This window comes from Ziziphus jujuba, chromosome 8 (assembly GCF_031755915.1).
Source record: "Ziziphus jujuba cultivar Dongzao chromosome 8, ASM3175591v1".
NCBI classification, from domain to species: Eukaryota; Viridiplantae; Streptophyta; class Magnoliopsida; order Rosales; family Rhamnaceae; genus Ziziphus; species Ziziphus jujuba.
This window is the reverse complement of record NC_083386.1, coordinates 16,278,418-16,302,116: the sequence shown is the minus strand read 5'-3', so window position 1 is coordinate 16,302,116 and position 23,699 is coordinate 16,278,418. Positions and strand designations below refer to the sequence as shown.

Below are 23,699 nucleotides of genomic sequence, written 5' to 3'. Positions count from 1 at the left end.
TTTTTATTTTTTTTTAATCTCTACCTTTCCTACCGATAATCCGATCGCCGCTAGCATAATGAATCTTCACAATCGGATGCCGGCATTCCTCGACCATGATTGCTGGTTAAGCATAAAAGCATAAAAAAGTAATTTTGAAAATTTAAAAAAATGAGAGCTGTATTGAATTTTCTTGGTAATGCAATTAGAATTTTTCAATACTACAAAAACATTTCACAACAAAAACAAACAATAATTTCCTTCTCTTTTTCTCAACAAAATAGCTTATAAAGCAAAACAAGAATGAAATTACATTTTATGTCTTGTGAGTAACTATTATACACAACATATACAGCATGTATAAGCTCGTCCCTAATTGTGAAAATTAATCAAATATCAAAAAGAAAAAATTGTGAAAATAAATCAAGCCTGTGTTAGCAACATTAAATTTAGAGAAAAATTGAACTCAAAGAAAACAATCCAATCTCAAAAAAAATTCAGAATCCAAAATACTATCTATCACCGACCCGCCAAGGAAAACGAAAATTGAGTCGGCGGTGTACCCATCTTCTCCGCCCAATTCTGAGACTCCAAAAACAGCTTCGAAACCAACATATCGACCCGACCCATATCCGGTCTCTTATCCGGATCCTCCTCCACGCATTCCAATCCCACCTGCATCATCTTCTCCGCCACCTCCACCGGGAACGAGTCCCTTAACCTCTTATCCACCCACTTCCTCACCTCCCCACCACCACCTTCCACGGCAGCTCTCGCAGTCTCGATCACGCTCACCCGCCGATACCCACCTCCGTCCCCTTCCTCCATCAAGTACTTCAACGCTTCCCTCCCCGAAATCAGCTCCAGAATCACCACCCCAAATGCGTACACATCGGATTTATGGGTTGAAATCCCGGTGAACTGGAACTCCGGCGCCATGTACCCTCTCGTCCCCTCCACCTTCATCGCTTTGCTTCCCAACCTCTTCAATTCCCTTTTGCCACTCCTGTCCCTCTTGATTTCTCCATCGTCATCGCTATCGTCTTGTGAATCCGAAGCTCGGCTGTTCTCGCCGCAGAGCTCGGCGGTACCGAAGTGGCAGATCTTGGCGGCCATGGATTCCTCTGTGACTATGATGCTGGAGCTCTTGATGTGGTTGTGAACGAAGTTCGATTGCAACCCAGAACAATGGTGGATGTAATCGAGTCCGTGAGCGAGGTCGGTGGCGATTTGCATCCGAGAAAGCCAGGTGGAGAGCACGGTGAAGCTTGGATTTTTGGGGTTTCGAAGACAATCCACAAGATTCGATCCAATAACGAAATCATAGACGAGATAGATGTAATTCCCCGAAACTGAAGCACCCAAAAGCTTGACCAGACTGCTATGGTGGCTCCGACAAATGGTCGACAATCTATTCTGAAGCTCCGGGAAATCAATCGGACGGCGAAATTTCCTCTGGAATACGATCACATCCTTGCCGCGAATCGAGCACCGCCAGGAGGTAGATGAAGAAGAGGAAGAGTATCGATTACGGAGGAAATTCCCAGTGGCAGAGCAGATTTCAGAGAAGTCATAGATATGGGGGTTTTCGGGCAAAGAGGCTTTGATGCTGGAGCGAGAAGCCTGGTTTGAGAATGAGGATTTGGAGAAGGAAGACAAGCCCTTGAAGTAGCTTGAATCGCTGTTGAAATTGAAGATGAAGGAACTGCCAGAGGAAGAAGATGATGGGTCGGTGGCACCGCCAGCGGTGGTGGAGGATGACGATTTGGAATGTCTTGGGGCTCTTGGACTTCTGGGTTTGGTACTTTTGCGTTCGATCACGGCGGTGCTGGATTTGCTCCCGCACATGGATATGCAAACAGATCCCAGACTGGATTTTGAGGATTTAATGGAGGTCGTGGAGTTGACCGGCAATGGCGGCCGACCATAGCAGCAATGAATTAACACCCAGTTTTCTTCTTCTTCTTCTTCTTCTTCTAATTTTTCCGAAAAATTGAGCTTTTGTTCCTTCCGGAGAAAAAGATTTTGCTGCTGTGAAGAGTTAGGGTGGGCATGAGGGAGCCCTCAAGTCAAAAATGTCCTACGCAATGTGCAATCGTATGAAACCAGCCCGCATTTTGGAATTCCAAGTAAACAAAGAAACAGTGACTTATCTTTGCGAATTCCCCAAAACTTATTGTAACGTTTTCTTTGGGATTGTTCCCATTTTGCGCCTTTACAATTTCGTTTTTGTGTTTTTTAAAGCGAAATTATTGATTGTTGTCACATATGCTATCTATGATTTTCATCCACACTCTATTAGACGTGACAAATTCATCGACTTGAATTAGTCAAATATATTTTGATATTTGAGGGGTGTTTTAGTTCCTATGGAATGTGGAATTTTTTGGAATATATTCCTAGGAATTTTTAAATTTAGAGAAAGAGTAATGATTGATATTAGGAAAAAAATAAAATATAAAAATAAAAAAAAGCTGCTTGGTCAATCAATAATGCGCACACTATAATCAAAAGTATTTTAAATAAGTTTTTTAAAATTGTGATCTAAAAAAAGACCAATTTTGTGTTGAAAATCATTTGAGAGATAATTCCATCAAATGCTTGACCGACTATTCGATTAGCTCAGCCTCCAAATCTTGTTAAATTACGCTTACATATATTTTTACTTTTTCAAATCTTATCCTAAATAGTTTTTTATTTTTTATGTAACTAATTTTTATACGTCTCTTAATTCGTTTATTTCAATTGATAAAATTGTTTATCTGAATTTAAAAAATGCTTTTTTTAATAAAACAATTTTAACGATCTTCAATGGCGTTTTTGTCAGTCAAAATTAGCATTTTTTTAATAAGAGACGTCTACATTACATCCCCAAATTTATTAATTTAAAATAACTATAACACTATTTATTATTAAATATTTCAGGAAGTTTTACTGCTCTTTAAATCAATAAACTAAATTAGTGGCTAATTTCCAAACTATTGAAAAATTAAGGTATCCATATGAAGTTTTTTTTCCCTTTTTTTTTTTAAATTAAAGTAATCTGTATGAGGATTTTGATTACATGAACAGGTGTTTAGCAATAAATAAATAAAAATATTACATTAATACAAATAAAATATATATTGAAAGAATAACTAAGAATATTCTTTAGGAGGAGACATGATTTGCGACGGCATCATGTGGGTTTTTAAAGCATATTAATTATCATATGGATCAATGACTTATTAAAGTTTCATTAAAAATTTATGACAGATCATATATGAAATTGGCAAGACACCCACAAAATGTTCATGTTAGGTCTGATAATTGAAAACAAAAACAAATAAAAAAATGATTGATTTTTAAAGCATAAGATGGGATACATCAATAAATTTCAGGCAGCCCATTTTTAAATAATACAGAAGGGACACGCCATTACAATTTTATTATTATTATTATTATTTTATTTTATTTTGCTATGATTGAATAAAGTAATGCTGTAGCATTTTATGAAAAGGCATTATCAAAAAAAAAAAAAAAAAAAACGTAATATAGTCTTTTCTGGTTACTAACAATTTAATATTGTTTGGTTTTATAATATGACCACCGACCTGAACCTCGGCCCATGGAGAAGATTACTGTATCCATCTATTTCTATAAAAAAAAATTTCATTGTAATTTTAATAAGAGGTTGACAATATTTTAAAATTTGCCAAATTAACTTTTTAATTTTCTTTCTAACAGAGTGTGATGGAAAATTCAATTTTATTTATTTTTTAATTTTTATATATAAATTTTCTTTAATTCCCAATTTTAGACTTTAAAATTAAGTGGTGCCCCTCTCAAAATGTAAATTTCTTCTCCAAATTTATCTAATTTTGACATTTTTCTTTCAACATTCATTCCGGTAAAATGATGTTAATCCAATCCAATGGCCCATACTATCCCTACTTAAAATGGTGTAATAAATTTAACATCAACATTGGTAAATTCTTACGCAACATTGGTAAATTCTTACGTTTAATAGAAATTTTATTTTATTAATTTTTGTTCACTGTTTTACTCCTCACTTTGTCTATTGTGTTTTCAGTTTGAATTTTAGTTAATAAATTATTAATAATTAAAATCTTTTTTTTTTTTTTTTTTGTTTCAGTTGAATGAGCAAAAACTATTAAATACCCTTTTCGTATCATATACGTAGTTACTTGTATTATTGATATTATTTTGCCAAAAAAAAAAAAAACAAATTATATTATTGATATGTGATGGAGTCACCTTTGGATGCATTTCATAGGTCCGCCGCCGACTGGACCAGCCCACAAAACCTCTCCAACACAATATATATATATATATATATATATTTTTTTTTTTTTCTTTGTCTTTTTTGCTTTCCTTGTGCTTTGTGTGCGCGTCGGAAATAAACAGATTTGATTTCAGTTTTTCCGGAAAAGCTGATAAAACCACTCTGGTAGGTAGCACCACCTCCACTGTAGATGAGAGTTTCATTCGTGTGCTGACGTGGCATTTCAATGAAGTCTTTCTTATTATTTATTGGGGAAAAAAATCTTGTGATCCTGTAAGCTAAACTATCCGAAAATGAATTTTTTCCCAAATTAATATCATCTTTTTTTTTTTTTTTTTTTTTTTTGCCTTTTGTTCTCCAATTTTGATGCTAAATTTTTAGTAAGTTTCATGCTTAAATATCTACGCATTCTCTCTCTTTAAAATATATTTTTACGTTAAATTATTGGAAATTTAAAAATTACGTGCCACTTGTCAAAATTATAATTAAAAGTCTTTGTAACAAGATTTTTCTTCCAAACCCATGTCCTAAAGGGAGAGATTATTGAATAGGGCTTATGTGGTAGGCCCATTCGTCTATTGTGGCTAGCTTATTTTACATCATCTTCAAGTTATTTAAATATATTTTATTTATGAAATAAATATAGAAATAAAATATATTTTATATATTTTATTTTTTAAAAAAAATTTTAAATTTGATATTAGTTATTATTATAAGAATAGATATATTTTTATTTTAAAAAATAAAAATTATTTTTTAAAATTTTAGAATTTTTATTTTTATATTTTAATCTATATAAATTTTAAAATATCTTTATTATGTTTAAATTTATATTGGTTGTCAATGTATTAAAAATTTATAAATAAATATAAAATTTAACTTTTAACTCATTTTTATTAAATTTGAATTGTTTTTAAAAAATATTTATAAAAACTAAACTTTGATTTTAAATCAATATTTTACTAAATACATAAATAGAAATTATCATTTTTTTATTTTCTATTTTCATAAATAACTATTTTTATTTTTAAAAGAATAATTATTTTGTATATCACACGTAGTCTTATATTCTAATACTATATTCAATGATGAGTGTGGATTGCTACTTATATAGTATATAAATCAACATTGTCTAATTTTAGATGGTATAAATGAATTATTAATTTTAAAATTGTTTTATAATGGTAATGTGTAAAATTTTATTTATTGTTGTTAATTAATTGCATATATTTTATTAATTTTTTCCCTTTAATAAAATTAACAATTAACTTTTAAAGAAAATTTTGCTTTTAAAAAAAAAAAACTTTACAATATCTAACAAGCTTGCCAAAAATAGAGGATCTGAGCATCTCTAATAATTTGGTTTATTACTAGATTATTTTTGTATTGGTTGATTAGAAAACTAGATAGTAATTTATTTAAAAAAAAAAAAAAACTTTCCAATGGATTTATTTAAACACTTTGTCAAGCTGATATAACGATAAAAAAATAAACATTGTTAAAATGACCCTCTATTTTTGGAGGGTCTGTTAGGCATTTAAAATTTTCTTAAAAAATAAATTTTTTTTGGAAAGTCTATTATTTAAAAAAAAAATAATGATAAAATAGTTAATTAATTAATTAATAGTTATAAATAACTTTTTGCACATTATTATTTGAAAATAATTTTAAAATTGATTGTACATTAATACCGTATAGATTTAGACAATATTGATTTCAGTGTCACATAAGTAGCAATTCACATTTACTATTGGAGATATCCTCATCTTAAGAGTATCTATTTTTCTTTTTTCTTGCTACATTAGCTTAATAAAGTCCATTGGAAAGGTTTTTTTTTTTTATTTTAATAATTGTTTTCTTTTATGATGTGTTAAAAAAAATCTAATAATAAACAAAGTCTTTAAAGATACTCTAATTATTTGACTAACTGCAGTTTAAACAACAGTAATACAACAAATCAACACCACAAATCACGTAGAGATAATCACCACTTTCTAAATATTAAACTAACCAAGCATCTGCAGGATTTTATTATTTAAAAAAAAAAAAAAGGTTTATGTACGATACTGTTCCATATTCTAAAAGCAATGGCATGAACAAAGATTTAAATTTTATTACAAACCGTAGCTCATATTAAAAGCTCCCTTCTTCCCGCTTCTATTAGGTTAAAAATTTTTATTTATTTATTTTTTTCCTAAGAGGATGGACAAAGGTAAAGGTATATGGCAAAATGCTACCAAGTAATTGTTTATGTACTGATTTTGGAATTATAATTTCTACCCTACATTTTTGTTTTAGGACGGATTTTAATGGGATTTTTATGATCTATTTAGATTAAGAATTCCAAAAAAGTTTACAATAAGGATAGTAAAATTCATATGGAACATTGTCGTTGAAATTTTTGACTATCCAAAAAAATAGATCAGAGTTCACCAAAACAGTAATATATTGGCATGCCTTATATTCTATAAACGTACTCTGTTTTTATTACGACCAAAAGAGTGTATTCCCTTGTCTTTTTACTTTCCAATTTGTTAATTTTTTAAATTATTGAAGTTCTTGACTTAACAAATAGCAAATAAAGTTGACACAAATGACAAAGAAAAAAAATTGAAAATGATGAATACAAAATTAAAATTGCTTTGTATCTAATTTTAAAGTATACGAAATTAAAATAAGAAATTAAAATTGCTTAGTATCTGATTTTAAAGTATACGAAAAGAAAGTTGTAAGAAAAAAATAAGATATAAATATGCATGGAAGATTTGGAAAGAGTTAGTCAATTACATTTGTAAAGTATTGAGTATCCCTACATGATTCATGATGTTAAAATGTGATCATGTTATCCTTATCTCACAAACGTTGGCTAGGGATGATGGATAGCTTGGAGGCCATTTAGTGAGCTAGCCACATGTTGCTGAATAAATAGATGAGCCTACCACATTAGCATTTGACGTGGTAGGATTGTCCCACTAAATAATAAGGAGGAAAACATTATTACATAACATATATAAACACCCAATACAAGGGATAGGGTGTGGGATATGAGGCTTCCGTAGATGGGTGTATACGTGTATACGTTCTTTCTCTTGCATAGAATGTGGGATCTACGTATAGGGTCTACACATATGTGAAAGACAGATTGTATCCCGGTGTACTTTTTATGAGTCCAAAAGACATAATAAACAATACAAGTCGCACCTAATTCTTAGCATGTCGGTTTCTCTTCCTTGATTGTATTGATTAAATCTCCCTACCCTTCAACCAAAAGGAAAAAATGAAATAACATTTTAAAACTCCCTACCCATATTAGAAAATATAACTTTCAAGAACCCCCACTTTGTTAGCAAAAGAGATAAAAACCCACTTTCATCCCCTAAAATAAGGTGATAGCATATTTTAGTACACTATCTATTAAGAAAGGCATTAGGAAATCCAAATTGATAATGCTCTAACTTTAAAGTTTCTTTCTCATCTACTCATGAGGCATGAGTACAAGAGGCATGAATAATGTATCTTTCTACCAAATCGACCCCCTACCCGCCAAAACAATTCCATTGCAGAAATGAGATCCGAACAATCCTACTGAGAAAAACTAGCCCCTTAAAATAATTTCTTTTGAAATTTTGAAATATTTAAAACATTTTTCATCCCCTTCTAGTCTTTCATTTAAAGCTTCTATTTTTTTACTTAGTTTCCACCAAATAATCTTTATTATTAACAATAGTCAAAATTGAAGGAAAGAGAGATTATGTTTTCAAATTCTTGCTATAATATGCTACCGAACCATGAAAATTTATAAGAACAATAGCTAAAAAAAAAAAAAAAAAAAAAGAAGGTATAGGTCAAACAATTAAAATCAATAGGTAAAAGAAATATCAAAATTCAAAGTTTATATTGCCGAGAAATATCAAAATTCAAAGTTTATATTGGCGAATATGCAAGTAATCCTAGCCAAACCAGTCATAGACCAACTTTCTTTGCATAACACAAGAGTTTCATTTAAACCTCCAAGTTAATTAAACACTAAAAAAAAAAAAGTTTAATTACCATTCCTATAAGCTTGGAGGGCCATATCAGTGAGCTTGCAAGTCTTTCTGTCGGGCAAAGTTTTAGCATCCATCTCTTCATAAAACTTGATAGCCTTGACAATACAATCAAGTGTCAACAATTCCACCCTCCCATACCCCATCTTCACCGCCTGCTTCACGACCTTGCTCAATGACATCTTTCCAAGCCCTTTCCCCCTATAACAATCTCTCACATAAAAACCCTCAACATAGAACTTTAGGCTTCCTCCAAAAGGTCAAATAATTTTGGGAAAAACAACACAAACCCAGCAACCATAACATCCCCAATTCCTGATATGTAAATCTTCATTTCAGGATTGTCAATTGGAAGGTGCAAATTGAAAACCTGGACATTAAGCAGGTAAATGGGGTCGTGGTGCCGTAGGGTGTGTTAGATTTATACTTTTGGAGCAAACTAATCCATTGATTAAGACTCTTAATTAATAATGGATCGTAGGATCCCCAAATTAACTCATTAAATGGTAGAACCCATTTAATTAATTAGTAAGATACAAGAAGGAGTCATCAATTGGGTCCAAGGTGTTATAAAATCTTAGAAGGATTAATGTTAATAGTCCATACATATATTGCTTATTAGTCTCCAGTCACATAAGATTTTACGTATTACTTTATAGAGATTGAGAATCTCAGCAAAGAAATATAAAATCTTGAGAGAAAAACAGAAGTTGTGAGGTTTTAGTTTGTTTTTTAAATTAATCTCTTCTCTTTTTCTATGATCAGATACATCCACATGTAGATCTATCACGTAGAAAATAAATTGAAATGCCTTGTGAATTTAAGAAGATATTTTTTATACTACTACAGATTAGTAACAAATAATGAAAATATATTTATCACATATTTATTCAATTGTACAATTCCTGACTTCCGCTGTATGATTCTAACAATTGGTATCAGAGCACCAGTTGAATCAGTGTGTGATAGTTGAATCTATAATTTTATTTTCATATATATATATATATATATATGATGTTTATTAGATATATGGCACCCATGGTTCTAATATTTATGTTATTTATAATTTTGATATTATGAATGAATGATTGGTTTTTGGCCTTAATCGATAATACATTTTTGTTTGTAATTTTTTTAATTGGGGATATAATAAAAAGGCTAATTATAAGATTAGGTTTCCTCCTTGATTTATTTATTTATTTATTTTTCCATCAATTTTATTTTTTTGTGATAAAATCAAATTTTTGAAAAAATATATGTAAAATACTTGAAAGAAAATGCACAGTCGTCACTGTACATCAATTTTCAAGACCTTTTGGATATTGTCTTGAGACATAACTACCGTGGATAAATAGTATACAAAGAAAAAAAGGCAACGAGCACCGGAACATCGTCAGAAGTTGCCGAACTCGCTCGCATGCCCATTGAAGCAACTGCGAGTGGTTCTCACTAGCCTAGCTTCCTTGGGCATTTGAAGGTGCATGTGAGGTCCGATTTGGCTGATTTTTGGTGGGTAGCTTCCTCTAGTGATGTCTTACCTACTTGTAAAATTTAACAATGATCAGAGTTTTTTACGATTACCAGTGATATTTTTAGTGCTTGGGTTCAATAGGAGACAAGCTAGGGTTTTGTGATTTTGGGCTTAAAACCCTAGAAAACCAGTTCTAGCTTGCCCATACCCCGTGGAGTTGTAAGACCTGTAGAAAGGAAGAGTAACGAGCCAAAAAAATCAAGTTTGGGCTTTGTGACCCTAATTGGGTTTATAATTTTTCTTTCTAGGAAACTATGGATTAAGGGCCTATTTATTGTTTAGTTTTTTTGTAATTGTTTAAATTTGTTCGATCCAACATCGACAATGCTTAGATATTAAGAAAATTTTTGAAATTAAATTAATGATTAATATATTTAATTTTAATAATATTAATAATCCTCCCAATGAGACTTTGTCAATATTATTAAAATCCCAAATAATATTGGAATAATGGTTAATTTTTTTTAAACTCAATTTTTAATGGTGTATTTTAATATTATATGAGAAAGCTCTGTCTAAGAATGTAGGATTTTAAGGAGTCTGAGACCCACCTCACCTTTCTTAAGGCTGGTTTGGTAGGACACTATATATATCATACTCAAAATAATAGATTTTACTAAAATCAATTTTGAGTAGTAGGTGTTATTGTTAGCTAAGAAGGTACTGTCTAAAGAAGTAGGTTTTTAGAAATTTTGAGACCCATCTCACCTTTTTTGGGAACTAACTTAGTAGGATACTAAGTATACCATATTTAAAATTTAGTTTATTACAAATGTCTTATCTAACTTAAGTATTTGTAATGGAAACTAAATTATTGTTACAATAAACATAAGAACTAAGTAATTAAAGGATTTGTATATTTATATGCTTGTTGTGAATATTATGTGTTAATATATGTGCAATTTTTTTTATTTTCAAAAAAATATCAAACTAAATCCCTTAGTTATGATTTTGAGTCAAAAGCCTATGGATAGAAATGATTATGGGCAATAGAAAATTAACCTTTTTATTATCTTTGAGTTTGAGAGAATTAGGTTTGTCCTAACAACCTCAAAGCCCTAAGAACTTGCTACTATGATTTGTTGTTGTATTCTTGCCAAAGTTGCTAATCATCTGTGGAAGCAAATATCCAACCTAGAAGATGCATTAGAAATTATCAAGATTCTAAATAGGATGTTTGCTAAGAGCAGTGGTACTACTAGACAAGTAGCAAGAAGGGTACTGATGTACTCTTGTATGTTTGAAGGAAATGTCTTGGGACGTTGTCTCATGATGATGGGCACTTCAGTCGTGTGGAAGTGATGGAGGCTAAGCTAGATGAAGAGGTACAAATTGATATGATCTTGAAATCTCTACTTGATAGATTCAATCAATTCAAATTGAACTATAATATGTATAATATGAAGCTTTCTCCTATTGATCTCATGCACTAGCTTGGGAGTGCTGAAAAGACTCTCGTGAAATCGGCAAGTGCATATCATGCTAAAGGTTCTTTTAAACCTAAAGGGCAACCTAAACATGGAAAGAAGAATAAAAACCAGAATGGAACAGTTCTAGTTCCCAAACCAATTGCAGTGAAGAAGCCGAAAGGCAAATGCTTTAAGTGTGGTTAAAAGGGTCACTTGAAAAAGGATTGCCTTGAATCAGGTATGAATAATCTATATGTAGTTGACGCTTGTTATGGAGAATTACAATGATAAATGGATTTTTGATTTAGGAGCTATTAACCATGTTTGTTACTCTTTCCAGTGGTTTAAACAAAGCAGTCCGTTTAATAAAGGACAAAAAAGTCTGAAGTTGGGAAATAGGGAACATGTCCCTGTTATGGCAATAGGACAAGTGGAGTTATCTTTTAATAATAAAATTTTATGTTTATCAAATTATTTATTTGTTTTGGATTTAAGAGAAATTTGGCTTTGTTAGTTGTTTATTTAAACATGGTTTGACAATATAATTTGATTCCTTGGTTTCAACTAAAAGCAATTGTATTTTTATTTGTTCCAAAGAGTTTATGAATGGTTTTTATTTTTAACTCCTTGGTCTTATAATATTAATACCACTAAAAACATAGATGGAGAGCAACTTTCCTTATCCAAGAAAAGAAAAATATCGATTAAAACCTATATTTGGCATTTGCAATTAGGTCATATTAACTCTAACAGAATTCATGGTTTAGTTAAAAGTGAAATTTTAAATTTCTTCATTTTTGAACCTATACTAGTATGTGAATATTATTTTGAAGGTAAAATGATGAAGAGGCCCTTCAAAGCCAAAGCAAATTGTGCAACTGTACAATTGGTATTGGTGCATAATGATATATGTGGACCAATAAATGTTCAAGCCAGAGGCGAGTTTGAATATATCACGTTTATTGATGACTACTCAAGCTATGATTATGCTTACCTAGTACACTATTAGTATGAAGCTTTTGAAAAATTTTAAGAGTATAAAGCTAAGGTAGAAAAGCAATTAGGTATCCATATTAAACAACTTCGATCTGATCAAGGTGATTAATACCTATCTAGTGAGTTCAAGTCTTTCTTGGCTTAAGAATGGATCATTTTTTAATCATCATCCCTTGAAAGACCCCAGCAAATTGGAGTTGTTGAAAGAACAAATAGAATTCTTTTGAATATGGTGAGGTCGATACTTAGTTATTCATATTTTCATGAACTGTTGTGAGATATGCTACAACTGTATCCCTACTGAATTTGGTTTCATCTAAATCTGTTTCAAAGATACCCACAGAATTATGAAAATGGCACAAACTTAATTCAAACCATATATGGATTTAGGGTGCTGCAAAACATGTCTTAGTATAGAAACCTCAAAAATTAGAATCTGGTACAGAAACATAGGCCATCCTGAGGGAACAAGAGGAGAAATTTTTTATAATCCAAAGGAAAAGAAAATGATCATGTGTACTCACGCTACTTTCTTATAAAGAATTATATGATGAATTTTAAACCTAAGAATAAGGTGATTCTTGAAGAGTTTGACTCAGTTTTAGACCAACCTGAAACTTTTGGCCTCCACGCCTGAAGTACCCGAAGTTGAACAAGCATAGGAACTAGTTCAGGACCAAATTCAAGAACAAGAAGAGGATAATGAAAAGATTAGTGATCCACGACCACACTACTGAACATAGATCTTCCTGTACATGTACAACAGCTAGTGCAAAAAATTCATAGTGGGAGAGTGATACATAAATCTCCAAGGTATGCCTAGTTAAGTGAGACATATCAAGTCGTTATAGATAATCCAGATGATGACCCTATCATTTACAAGGAAGTATTGGAGGATGTTGATATGCAAAAGTGGAAAAAGGGACATGGATCATAAGATGGAATCTATGCATTTTAACTTGGTCTGGTCTTTTGTAGTAGAACCTGAAAGGGTAAAACCTATTGAGTGTACGTAGGTCTACAAAAAGAAGAGAGGACCAAATGGGAAGGCAAAAATTTTCAAAGTTAGATTGGTGGTAAAATATTATATCTAGAAAGAAGATATAGATTATGATTATACATTTTCACCTGTAACAATGCTTAAATCTATGCGGATTTTCTTAGCTATATTAGTAGCTTTCGATTATGAGATTTGATAAATAAATGTCAAGATAGCTTTCCTAAATGGTGAGCTAGAAGCCGACATTTATATATAGCAACCAGAAAGATTTATAACAAAAGATCAAGAACACATATTATGCAAGTTGCATAAGTCAATTTATGGACTTAAGCAAGCATCCAGTTCATAGAACATCATGTTTGATTGGGCTATAAAAATTTTCAGTTTTAAGAAAAGTCCTGATGAACCATGTATGTTAAAAAAGATTCAAAGTTCAGTAGTAGTATTTTTGGTCCTTTATGTAGATGATATCCTTCTAATCGGAAACAATGTGAATGTGTTATCAGGAATAAAGAATTACTTGAAAGAACAATTTGATTTGAAGAATTTGAGTGAAGCTAATTATATTCTAGCCATCAAAGTTTTATGAGACTAGAAGAATAAGATGTTGGCTTTGTCTCAAGCTTCCTACATTGACAAAATAGTGGCCAAGTATGACTTGGAGACTTCTAAGAGAGGATTCTTACTTTTCAGGCATGGAATACATCTTTATAAGGAGCAATCACCAAAAACTCATGAGGATAAAGAATTCATGAGTAAGAAATCTTATGTTTCGACAATTGGTAGTCTCATGTATGTTGTGCTGTGCAATAGGCTAGAACTTTGCTATGCGATGGGAGTAGTGAGTCGTTTCCAATCAAATTCTAGAATGGGTTGCAATAAAACATATACTCAAGTATCTAAAGAGAATGAAGAATTATATGCTTGCGTATTTTAATATGAATCTCAAAACCCTTGGTTATATATGTTCAGATTTCCAAGAAAATATAGACTTTATTAAATAAACGTTAAGCTATGTATTTATCTAAGTGGAAGAGCCATTAATTAGAAAAGCATTAAACAAACTTGTGTTGCTAACTCCACCACTAAAGCTTAATATATGGCTGCATCTGAAGCTGTAAAGGAAGTTGTGTGGCTTAAGAAATTCTTTATAGACCTTTAGGTGATACCAAGTTAGATCAGCTTATTATCCTTTATTGTGGCAATAGTGGGGCCATAGCACAATCTAAAGAAAGGAAGTACCGCTTGATTCGTGATTTCATACAAAGAAGAGACATAATGGTCACAAAGATAGGTTTTAAAGAAAATTTGGCATACTCTTTTACTAAAACTCCACCTCAGCAAGTATTTCAGTAACATGTAGATAATACAGGTCTAAAAAAAGATCCTAGACTTACTTTATAGTAAATGAGAGTTGGTTACATTTGTGCTCTAGGAATAAGACAAGTTATAATTTTATTTTTGATTTAATAATATGAATTGTTTTTAGAAAAAATGTTTATGCACATTATATTTTACATATAATGTCCAAATTAATTATGTAGTATATGATTATATGGATAAGTCTATAAAAGACATGATCATAGGTTCTCATAATTAATGAATTGTTTTACATTTATTAAATAAATTTGGACACTTTATGAAATATTTTATAAAATAATCTATCTTGGTTATTATAAAATATTGAAATGAATTATAGTTATTCTGAGAGGATCAGAAGAAATTTAATTAAGAATAAATTTCTGTGAAAAGAAATTAAATCTCATGCAATATTAGATATGTTATTTTTCTTAATTCTGAGTATATTATAAATATATTATTAAAATATTATAAATAGATAATTAAATTACTATAGTTCTTCGCGTTATCAAGTGAGGTCTATTACTAACGGCCAATATCTTGATGATATAGGAATTATGATTTTTTGATTACCAAGTATTTAAGAAATATACAAAATGAAATTTGTATGAAATATCCTCTTGATATTTCAGTACTTGGATATTAAAAATCACTAGGCAATGCATTGGGTCCCTTAAAGAAATTGATAAGTCAATGGAATAAATAATTAATCGATTGACAGAAAATATTATCAATTAATTATTGATATTTTACAAAGAAAAAATATATTTAATATAAATATTGTTAATTTTGGAATTCAAATTTGGACTTTTAGCAGTCATATCGTATTAGATCGAAGTTCCAAGCTTGCTTTGAGCAAGTGAAAGATTGTTGGATTTATGGTTTTGGAGCAAATTAATCTATCAATGAGGAACTTTAACTAATAATGAACCGTAAGATTTTCAAACTAGCTAATTAAATGACAAAGTTCATTTAACTGATTAATAAGATACAATAAGAAACCCATTAATTGGGTCCAAGATGTTATAAAATCCTAGGAAGATTAGAGATAGCAGTCCATGTATATATTACTTACTAGTCTCCAGTCACATACGGTTGTGCGTATTATTTTCTAGAGATTGAGAATTTTAGTAAAAAAATCAAACGACTAGAGAGAAAACAGAAGTTGTGAGGTTTCAGTGTGTTTTTCAGATTAATCTTGTAGTTTTTTTTTTTTTGATTAGGTGCACCTATATATAAATCTGGCATGTAGAGTGAAAGGTTTTATGGATTCAAAAAGATATTTTTTATACTATTACATGTTAGTAATGGATAATGAAAATATATCTATAACATAGTTATTTAATTGTGTGATTCCTGACTTCCAATTATGATTCCAACAGGATGACCGAGAAAGATCGAGAAAAGACTTCGAGAACGAAAATGGTGAAGGACTAGAAGGGTGGAGAGGTGATGAAGAGGGTGGAGGAGAGGGAGGACTACGTGGACAAGTAATTGTCAACCTCACATTCAAAGACGTCAAACTGATGGACGAGTTTGTGGATGTGGCGGACATTAGAGGGTTGGGCTAGTTGGAGGCTAACAAAAAAAAAAAAAAAAAGGTGACTAAGAGGAGGAGAGTTCAGTTGGACCGGTATGGTCATTAAGATTGTTTACTTTATTTTATTATTATTTTTTTCTGAGTTGATAGAGGAACGGTTTCTAGAGAGAATGTGGGTTTATACTTGTTTGATTATTGAATAGTTTATTTTGTATCCATGCATGTAAAAGTTGTGATTTAAGATTTTTATCCTCCAGCCACGCCCAAGGTTTTTGAAATGTTAGTGAATTAAAATGAGTTCAACTTCTTTAGGAATCAGGAATGATGTAACATGTACTATTGTGCAGAACTTTGTATATAAAATAATGCAACACAAGATAGAATTGAATGAACAGCTAATGTTTTGAAATTCTTAGTGAGCCAAAAAAAAAAAAAAAAAAAAGGTACCTTCTTTTTGCGATTTTTATTTATGGGTGAAATCTCGCAAAGTTATGGTGAGGTTTTTGCACTTTTGCTTCATCTATCAATTCAGGTTCAAAATGAAATCAATTTATTTACAATGTCGTATATGCTCTCTATGATTTTCGTCCACAAGAGTGACAATTTTATCGACTTGTTACTCAAATATTTTGATATTTGAAGGGGTTATGTTGTTCATCAAGGAATGTGAAATTTTTTTTGGAATATATTTGAAGTAATTTTAAATTCGGAGGCGGAGTAATGGTTGGTTTTAAAACTAAATTGCTTGACCAATCAATAGTAGCCACAATATAATCAAAGTTTTCAAAATGATGATCTAAGAAGGGTCGATTTTATGTTGAAGATTATTTGAGGGATGATTCATCAAATTCTTGACCGACTACCTAATTGGTTCAACCTCGAAATTACTTTCTTTTTCCTCTGATAAAAATAGGGCTAAAATTATGATCTCACATTTGCATATATATATATATTTTTTTCAAATCGTATAGTGTTTTTTGAAAATCACGAGGAGCTATTGACACTTCATAATAAAATTTTTACAATTTTGTTTTTTGGTGTAAAAAACTAAAAAGGGCGTCGAAGACTAGGGCCCTAAACAACTAGTTTTTATTATTCTTCTACTTCCTTTATTATAATATCTGAATTTTTTTTTTTCATCTAAATTTTAAAAAAATTTCTAATCCTTTTTTTGTCTTTCAAGATCAACATTTTTTCAATTAGAGATGTCATCCTCTAATTTACTATTTTTTTAAATATAATATTGTCAACTAAATTTGGTCTCCCATACCTATTTCATGAGGTTGTTTGTAAACAAATATATATATATATATATATATATATATATAATATTATTTGTTATTAATCATGTAGTGTGTTAAAAAAATCTATAATATTATTAATAATAAATAATTCATAAAGTTTTATTGTTCTTCTAAGTACTAAACTAAACTAGTGGCTAATTTCTAAAATATTGAAAATTTAGGATCTATGTGGAGATTTTTATTTTTTTGTTTTTATTTGAATGTATCTAAATGACGATTTTGATTACATTAACACGTGTTTGGCAAGTGATTAAAAAAAATCACGAGTCTAGCAATCAATAATTTTCTTGATTACTGTGATCTGTGTTGGTTCTCCAATTTTCTTTTCTATCCATTTTCACTTTTTAAAAGAAAAACAACAAATTGAGATAGAGATCAAATTGTGAGGCTGCACTGCATGGGTTAGAAAGAGGTACTATTTAAACAAAAGAATAGAGAATAAACAACCCTTGATCTCCATTCACAAAACACTCAAATCTTTCTAATTCCAACCAAGATCAAATCTAGAAGAGTTGGTTAATAACAGAGTGTTAGTGGGGAAAATTTTAACGCCCAGAAGTTTCCAGCACTTCACCATTACAGAGATCGCTCTGAAGATGTGGAGACTGAAGGGCAAAGTTCACACAGAAAAGATCGAGGAAAATATTTTCAAGTTTTCTTTTGCAGCATTAGAAGATAAAGAGAGGATTTTTAAGAGCGGGCCATAGACTTTCAACGGAGCTCATTTTGTTCTAAAGGGATGGCCAGATTCTTTGGCACTATTTGAAATCTCCTTTCAATTCTCCACTTTCACAATCCAAATCCACGGTCTACACCCCCCCCTTCTTTTTACCTCCACAAAGATACTGCTGCACTGATAGGGAATCGACTAGGAAAAGTACTGAATGAATCCATATATAGAAAATGTGTGGTGGAAAAGAGATACTTACGTTTCAGGGTTGACATCTATGTTGACGAACCAATTCCTGCTGGTTTTTTTCTGGAAAGATCAAAGGGTGAAGAACCTTGGATCCAATTTAAATTTGAACGTCTTGGAGACTTTTGCTATAGGTGTGGTAGACTCACGCATGTAATCGGAAAATGTACCTTTGACAAACCGGCGATGATTACTACTAGAGCAGGTCTAGCGGCTCGACTCTACAGGCCATGGTTGAGGTCGAAATCTCCGGGAAGCATACTTTTCGTAAACCCACCAACAGATGTCAGAGAACAATGTCATATAAGAAATAAATTAAGGCCTATTGAAGTAAAGGAGGCGCTAGTTCCCAAAGACTATTAGCTTAAGGGTACGATTTTCAATTTTTTCTCAAACATCAAGGATTTTGAAGATAACAACAGCAGCCAAAGCCGGCATTTGCAGGAGGATGAGCATGCAAATATCAGAGCTATGTGCCCAGAGTTAGAATCCTTAAGTCTCACTTTTAAAAGACTTAATCTGAGCAATGAAGGAGACCTACAGGAAGTAGTTATTCATAAAATTAGAAATCCCAGTTTCAGCTCCTTAGGCCTTTCCAAATTGGCCACCAACCTTTTACGGACTATTGCTTCACACAATGCAAAGGAAAAGAGAAGCTTGAGCCCATCTGATCCAGATCATTTTGAAGCAAGTGGAAGGGCCTTCCATATATTATTAGAGCCTCAGGAGTCAATATTACCCAAATTAAAGAAAGAGAGCGTCTCAAAGTCTATAAATGTCCAGCCCTGGTGGAGTTACATGGACCCTCAAAGGGTTATCTTAGGATTGAAGAACCTACAAGAAAAGAAACCTCAGAAGAACCTACAGGAAGATGGCTTGGGTTTTGTAAGTGAAACTGATACAATCTCATGCAGCAAAGACACTACAAATACCATTGTAGCCTTTGGGAGGGAGGATGGAGAGACAGTACATCATGAAGAAGAAGTAGGGGAAGTTAAGGAGTATTTTGAAATACCGAGAGAGGAGAAGGAACACTCAGACTCGAGAAGGAGGACATCGCTCTTGGTCCTGGAAAAGAGAGGTGCATAGAAGGACATGAATTATACTAGAACCAAACCATAACTTGGACGGGGCTTCAAGCTCCTCTTTCAAAAGATAGCTAGATTTTCATTAGGCTGAGAAGGTGGGCCTATACATGCCCTTCCCACAGCCATGAAAATTCCATCATGGAATTGCAGAGGTCTAGGCCAACCGGAGGTGATAAATGTCCTTAAAAGCTTGGTAAGAAAGTTCAATCCTTCGTGTGTTTTTCTGTGTGAAACTAAAGGTAGAATGGATCATCTAGAGAGGGTCTGCAAAAGTCTAGGTTATCAGAAGGCAGAAATCATTGAAGCGAGAGGCAATGTAGAGGGACTTTGCTTAATGAGGTCAGATGATGTCAACCTACAAATCAAATTAACCAATGAGAGAGGGATTTCTAGAGATGTTTTTGACAAAGAAGGGAACCTTAAATGGAGCTTGCTAGAGGAACTTTTGGAACCATATGTCGGAAGTGATAAACAATTTAAATAGGCCTTGGATCCTTTTTGGTGATCTAAACGAGATTATTGATGGGTCGGAAAAGTTTGGAGGTCGAAATATTTGGAGAAGGAAACTTTTTTTGAAAGTCTTTTTAAATGAAGTGACAGGTATTGATCTAGGCTATAGTGGATGTCTGTTTACTTGGGATAGCAGACAAAGTGGACAAGCTCTCATTAGAGAAAGACTAGATAGGGCTATAGTTAGTAGGAATTGGTTTGATAACAACCTTCAGGCTCTTGTGGAACATCTTCAATTTGAAGCGTCAGATCACTATCCTATTTTGATCTAAACGGAAGGAAAAGAGAAGAAAGCGAAAAAACCTTTCAGATTTTTCAAGGCTGGGATCACCGACAAAACAAGCTTTAATGTTGTTGATAAAGCGTGGAATGAGGATTATCGGCCAAGGATGGAATGTCACAAACTCATAAGAAGTCTCGCAGAAACTTTTAGAGCTCTTAAAATCTAGAATAGGGATGTTTTTAGACATGCTAATAAAAAAATTGAAGAATTAGAAGTTGAGTTAAGTGCATTCTAACAGGAGGATACCAAAGACATTGACAGAGAGTCCGAAGTTTTAGATAAGCTTAAGATATATAGAGATAGATGGGAATCTATCCTTTGTAAAAAATCTAGAAAAGTTTGGCTGAAGGAAGGAGATAGGGATATGAGTTTTTTCCATGCCAGCATTCTAAATAGAAGAAGAAGGAACTTTATTCGAGCTATTAAGGCTAATCAAGAATGGATCCATGACCCCGAACAAATAAGACAACACTTCATAAACCAGTTTAAGGAACTTTTCAATTCGGACCATCCACAAATCCCAGATGTTATTAAGGAGTTAAGTGATAATTGCATTTCTTAGGATGAAAATTCAAAATTAATGAGAATACCTTCAATGGAGGAGATTAAAGAGGTTGTTTGGAACTTACACCCCCTGAAAAGTCCAAGACCAGATGGCTTTTCAGGCATCTTCTTCAGGAGTTATTAGAATACTGTTTAAGCTAAGGCTGTGAATTTTATTTGGGAGTGTTTCAGGTTGAAAAGAATCCCCTTTCCTGTCAATAAAACCTTCCTGGTCCTCATTCCTAAAGTCAACCAACCTCAAAATTTCAACCAACTCAGACCGATTAGCCTATGTAATTTTGTTTACAAAGTTGTGGCCAAAATCTTTCCCAAGAGACTTAATAACCTGCTTGATAAGATCATATCTCCTAATCAAAGAGCTTTGATCAAAGGCAGGTGGATTGCAAAGAACACCTTTATTACTCAAGAGGTAGTCCATAAGGTCCACCCTCATAAAGGGAAAAAAGGTTTGATGGTCATCAAAATTGACCTCAAGAAGGCCTATGATTGTCTAGAATTGAGCTTTATCACCAAGGCGTTAGAGTAGCGAGGTTTTTCTTTGGAGTTCCGGTGGATGATTCGGAGTTGTGTGAGCTTGACCAACTTCTCCTTTTTACTGAATGGGAGCATTTGCGAGTCCTTCAATCCAAAGAGAGGCATTCAACAAGGTGATCTGCTTTCTCCCAGCTTATTCATTCTATGTTCTGAATTTCTCACCAAACTTCTTGCAAATGAGGAGGATCAAGGACGGTTACATGGCATTAAAGTTGCTCGCAATGCACCAGCTGATATCTCACCTTATGTATGCAAATGACCTCCTCATCATGTACGGAGCGGACCTTAAAGAAGCTTAAGTCATTAAAGATTGCTTAGACAAGTTTTGTAGCTGGTTAGGACGGGCTATTAATGCATATAAGTCTAATATTCTCTTTTCCAAATCTGCTTCTAGACTCGATAGAAGATCAATTAAAGACATTTTAAGTTTCAAGGATATGGGGAACAGAGCAATTTATCTAGGAAAATTCTTGGTGTTAGGAAGAAACAAAACAAAAGAGTTTTTTAATCTTAAAGAAAAAAGTTAATAGTAGACTCGAAAGGTGGAACAAACACCTCCTCTCCAAGGTAGGAAAAGCAACTCTTATTAAGTCAGTCATTCAAGCCATTCCATCTTACACCATGTCCACCCATCTCCTTCCACTAGGGTTCTATGACAATCTTGATGCTCTTGTGTGTAAGTTCTGGTGGTCTTCCAATAATAAGGCTTCGGGTTTCATGGCTTTGAAAGCTTGGAAGGATATTTACAAGCCAAAAAGACCTGGGAGGTCTGGGTTTAAGAAGATTTAAAGATATGACTATGGCCCTGTTAGCTAAGCTTGGATGGAAATTGGCCAGTGCGGAGGAGTGCTTATGGCGAGGATTTTCAAAGCAAAATATCTTCAAAATTCTACTTTCTTCGGTTACTCTTTGAAATGAGGGTCTTCAAGTGTTTGGCAATGTTTAATACAGACTAGGAAAATCCTTTGTAAAGGTTCCTGTTTTAAGGTGGGAGATGGGTCCTCCATTGATTTATGGAAGGATCCTTGGCTCTTGACTTTCCAAATAAATCATCTACAGCTAAGGAGGATATAGATATCAAAATTTGGAGATGTGTTTTCGAGCTTTGGGATGAGTCCCGAACCTCTTGGAATGAGAGTCTAATTCGGCAAATTTTCGACACTAAGTCAGTTGAAGCTATTTTACACTTGGAATTACCAAGAGTTACATGTGAAGACAAGCTTTCTTGGCAAGGAAATAAGGAAGGGAAGTTCTTAGTTAAAAGTTGCTACAATTTTCTTTTTAGAGATGATTGCATTAAAGAAGGCCATGGAAATTGGAGGAAACTTTGGAAACTTAAAAGTCCACGAACGTCTCAAGATATTCCTTTGGAGAGTCATGGCTAAAGTTATTCCCACCCGAGAGGTTATTTTCAACAAGATAGGAAAAGGAGATCAATGTTGTGTTTTTTGTGGAGTAGAGATTGAAACATCTTTTCATATCTTCAAGGAATGTCACAGTATTCGAAGGCTTGCCTTTGCAAGCAAATGTGGCTGCAGGCTGGACAGTTGGGAGGTTTCTAATATAGAAGAACTTATGGACTTTTGTTTTGATCCTAAGCCAGAAGCTTGTTTCCGGAACATGGAGGGTAGATCAATTTCAATTTTCCTTGCCACTCTTTTGTATGCTGCCTGGAACCATAGGAATGAGAAGATTTTCTCCAAGAACTTCTGTAGCAGGAATGTTGTGTTTCGTTTCAATCGGTCGATGGAAGAGTTTTTGGCCTCAGGGGAAGCAAAAACGGATTCCTCCCATTTTCTCAAGGAAAACTGGAAAGCCCCTCCGGAGGGTTGGTGGAAGATCAACGTGGACGCTGCTTATATCAATGGCCAAGCAAGAATTGCTTTCGTTTCCAGACATTGTAAAGGAAATCTTCTTTCTCTTGCATCTAAGGTGATTAGCTATAATTCTCATTTGGAAGTCGAACTTAAAGCTATCGTCTGGGCAGCAAATTTAGCAGCTAATTGGAATCAAAACAAGATTTGCTGGTCTTCTCACTCTTCTTTGGTGGTCAAGGGCATATATGATTTGGAGGATCATGTAGTTTGGACTACCAGAAACGATTTCATTCTTCTGAGGTCTTGTTTTGCCAATTTCAACTGGTATATCTCTTGCACCTCTAGGTCCTCCAATAAGGCTGCAGACTTTCTTGCAAAAAAAGCTTTACATGACAACTTGCTGTTTGAATGTTATGGTTGTTTTGATTCTCTTCCAAGAGAACTGCTTGGAGTGGCCTCTCTTTATAAATCCTTCTTTATGGAGGCTTTTTGTGCCTTTGGCAATAAATTTCTATTTACCAAAAAAACCCCACTGTAA

At 32.8% G+C, this 23,699-nt stretch overlaps 2 protein-coding genes and 1 pseudogene across 2 annotated transcripts; 1 reads left to right on the top strand and 2 right to left on the bottom strand.

Moving 5' to 3' along the window:
- Window positions 1-227: 227 nt before the first annotated feature.
- On the bottom strand, window positions 228-2,258 carry LOC132805123 (lysM domain receptor-like kinase 3). The gene has a single exon (XM_060819952.1). It carries the CDS (start codon window positions 1,825-1,827, stop codon window positions 499-501), a length of 1,329 nt encoding a protein of 442 aa, XP_060675935.1. The 5' UTR covers window positions 1,828-2,258; the 3' UTR covers window positions 228-498.
- Window positions 2,259-8,306: 6,048 nt separating this feature from the next.
- Window positions 8,307-18,518, bottom strand: LOC132805076 (GCN5-related N-acetyltransferase 8-like; annotated as a pseudogene).
- A 4,113-nt stretch (window positions 18,519-22,631) lies between these two features.
- LOC132805075 (uncharacterized) lies at window positions 22,632-23,699 on the top strand. Its single transcript, XM_060819837.1, has one exon. The coding sequence runs from the start codon at window positions 22,632-22,634 to the stop codon at window positions 23,697-23,699; it is 1,068 nt and encodes a 355-aa protein (XP_060675820.1).

What these genes read in the sequence shown, in the direction of transcription:
- LOC132805075 (XM_060819837.1), top strand. Translation starts at nt 22,632, where the DNA reads ATGATTGCATTAAAGAAGGCCATGGAAATTGGAGGAAACTTTGGAAAC.
- LOC132805123 (XM_060819952.1), bottom strand. Translation starts at nt 1,827, where the DNA reads ATGTGCGGGAGCAAATCCAGCACCGCCGTGATCGAACGCAAAAGTACC.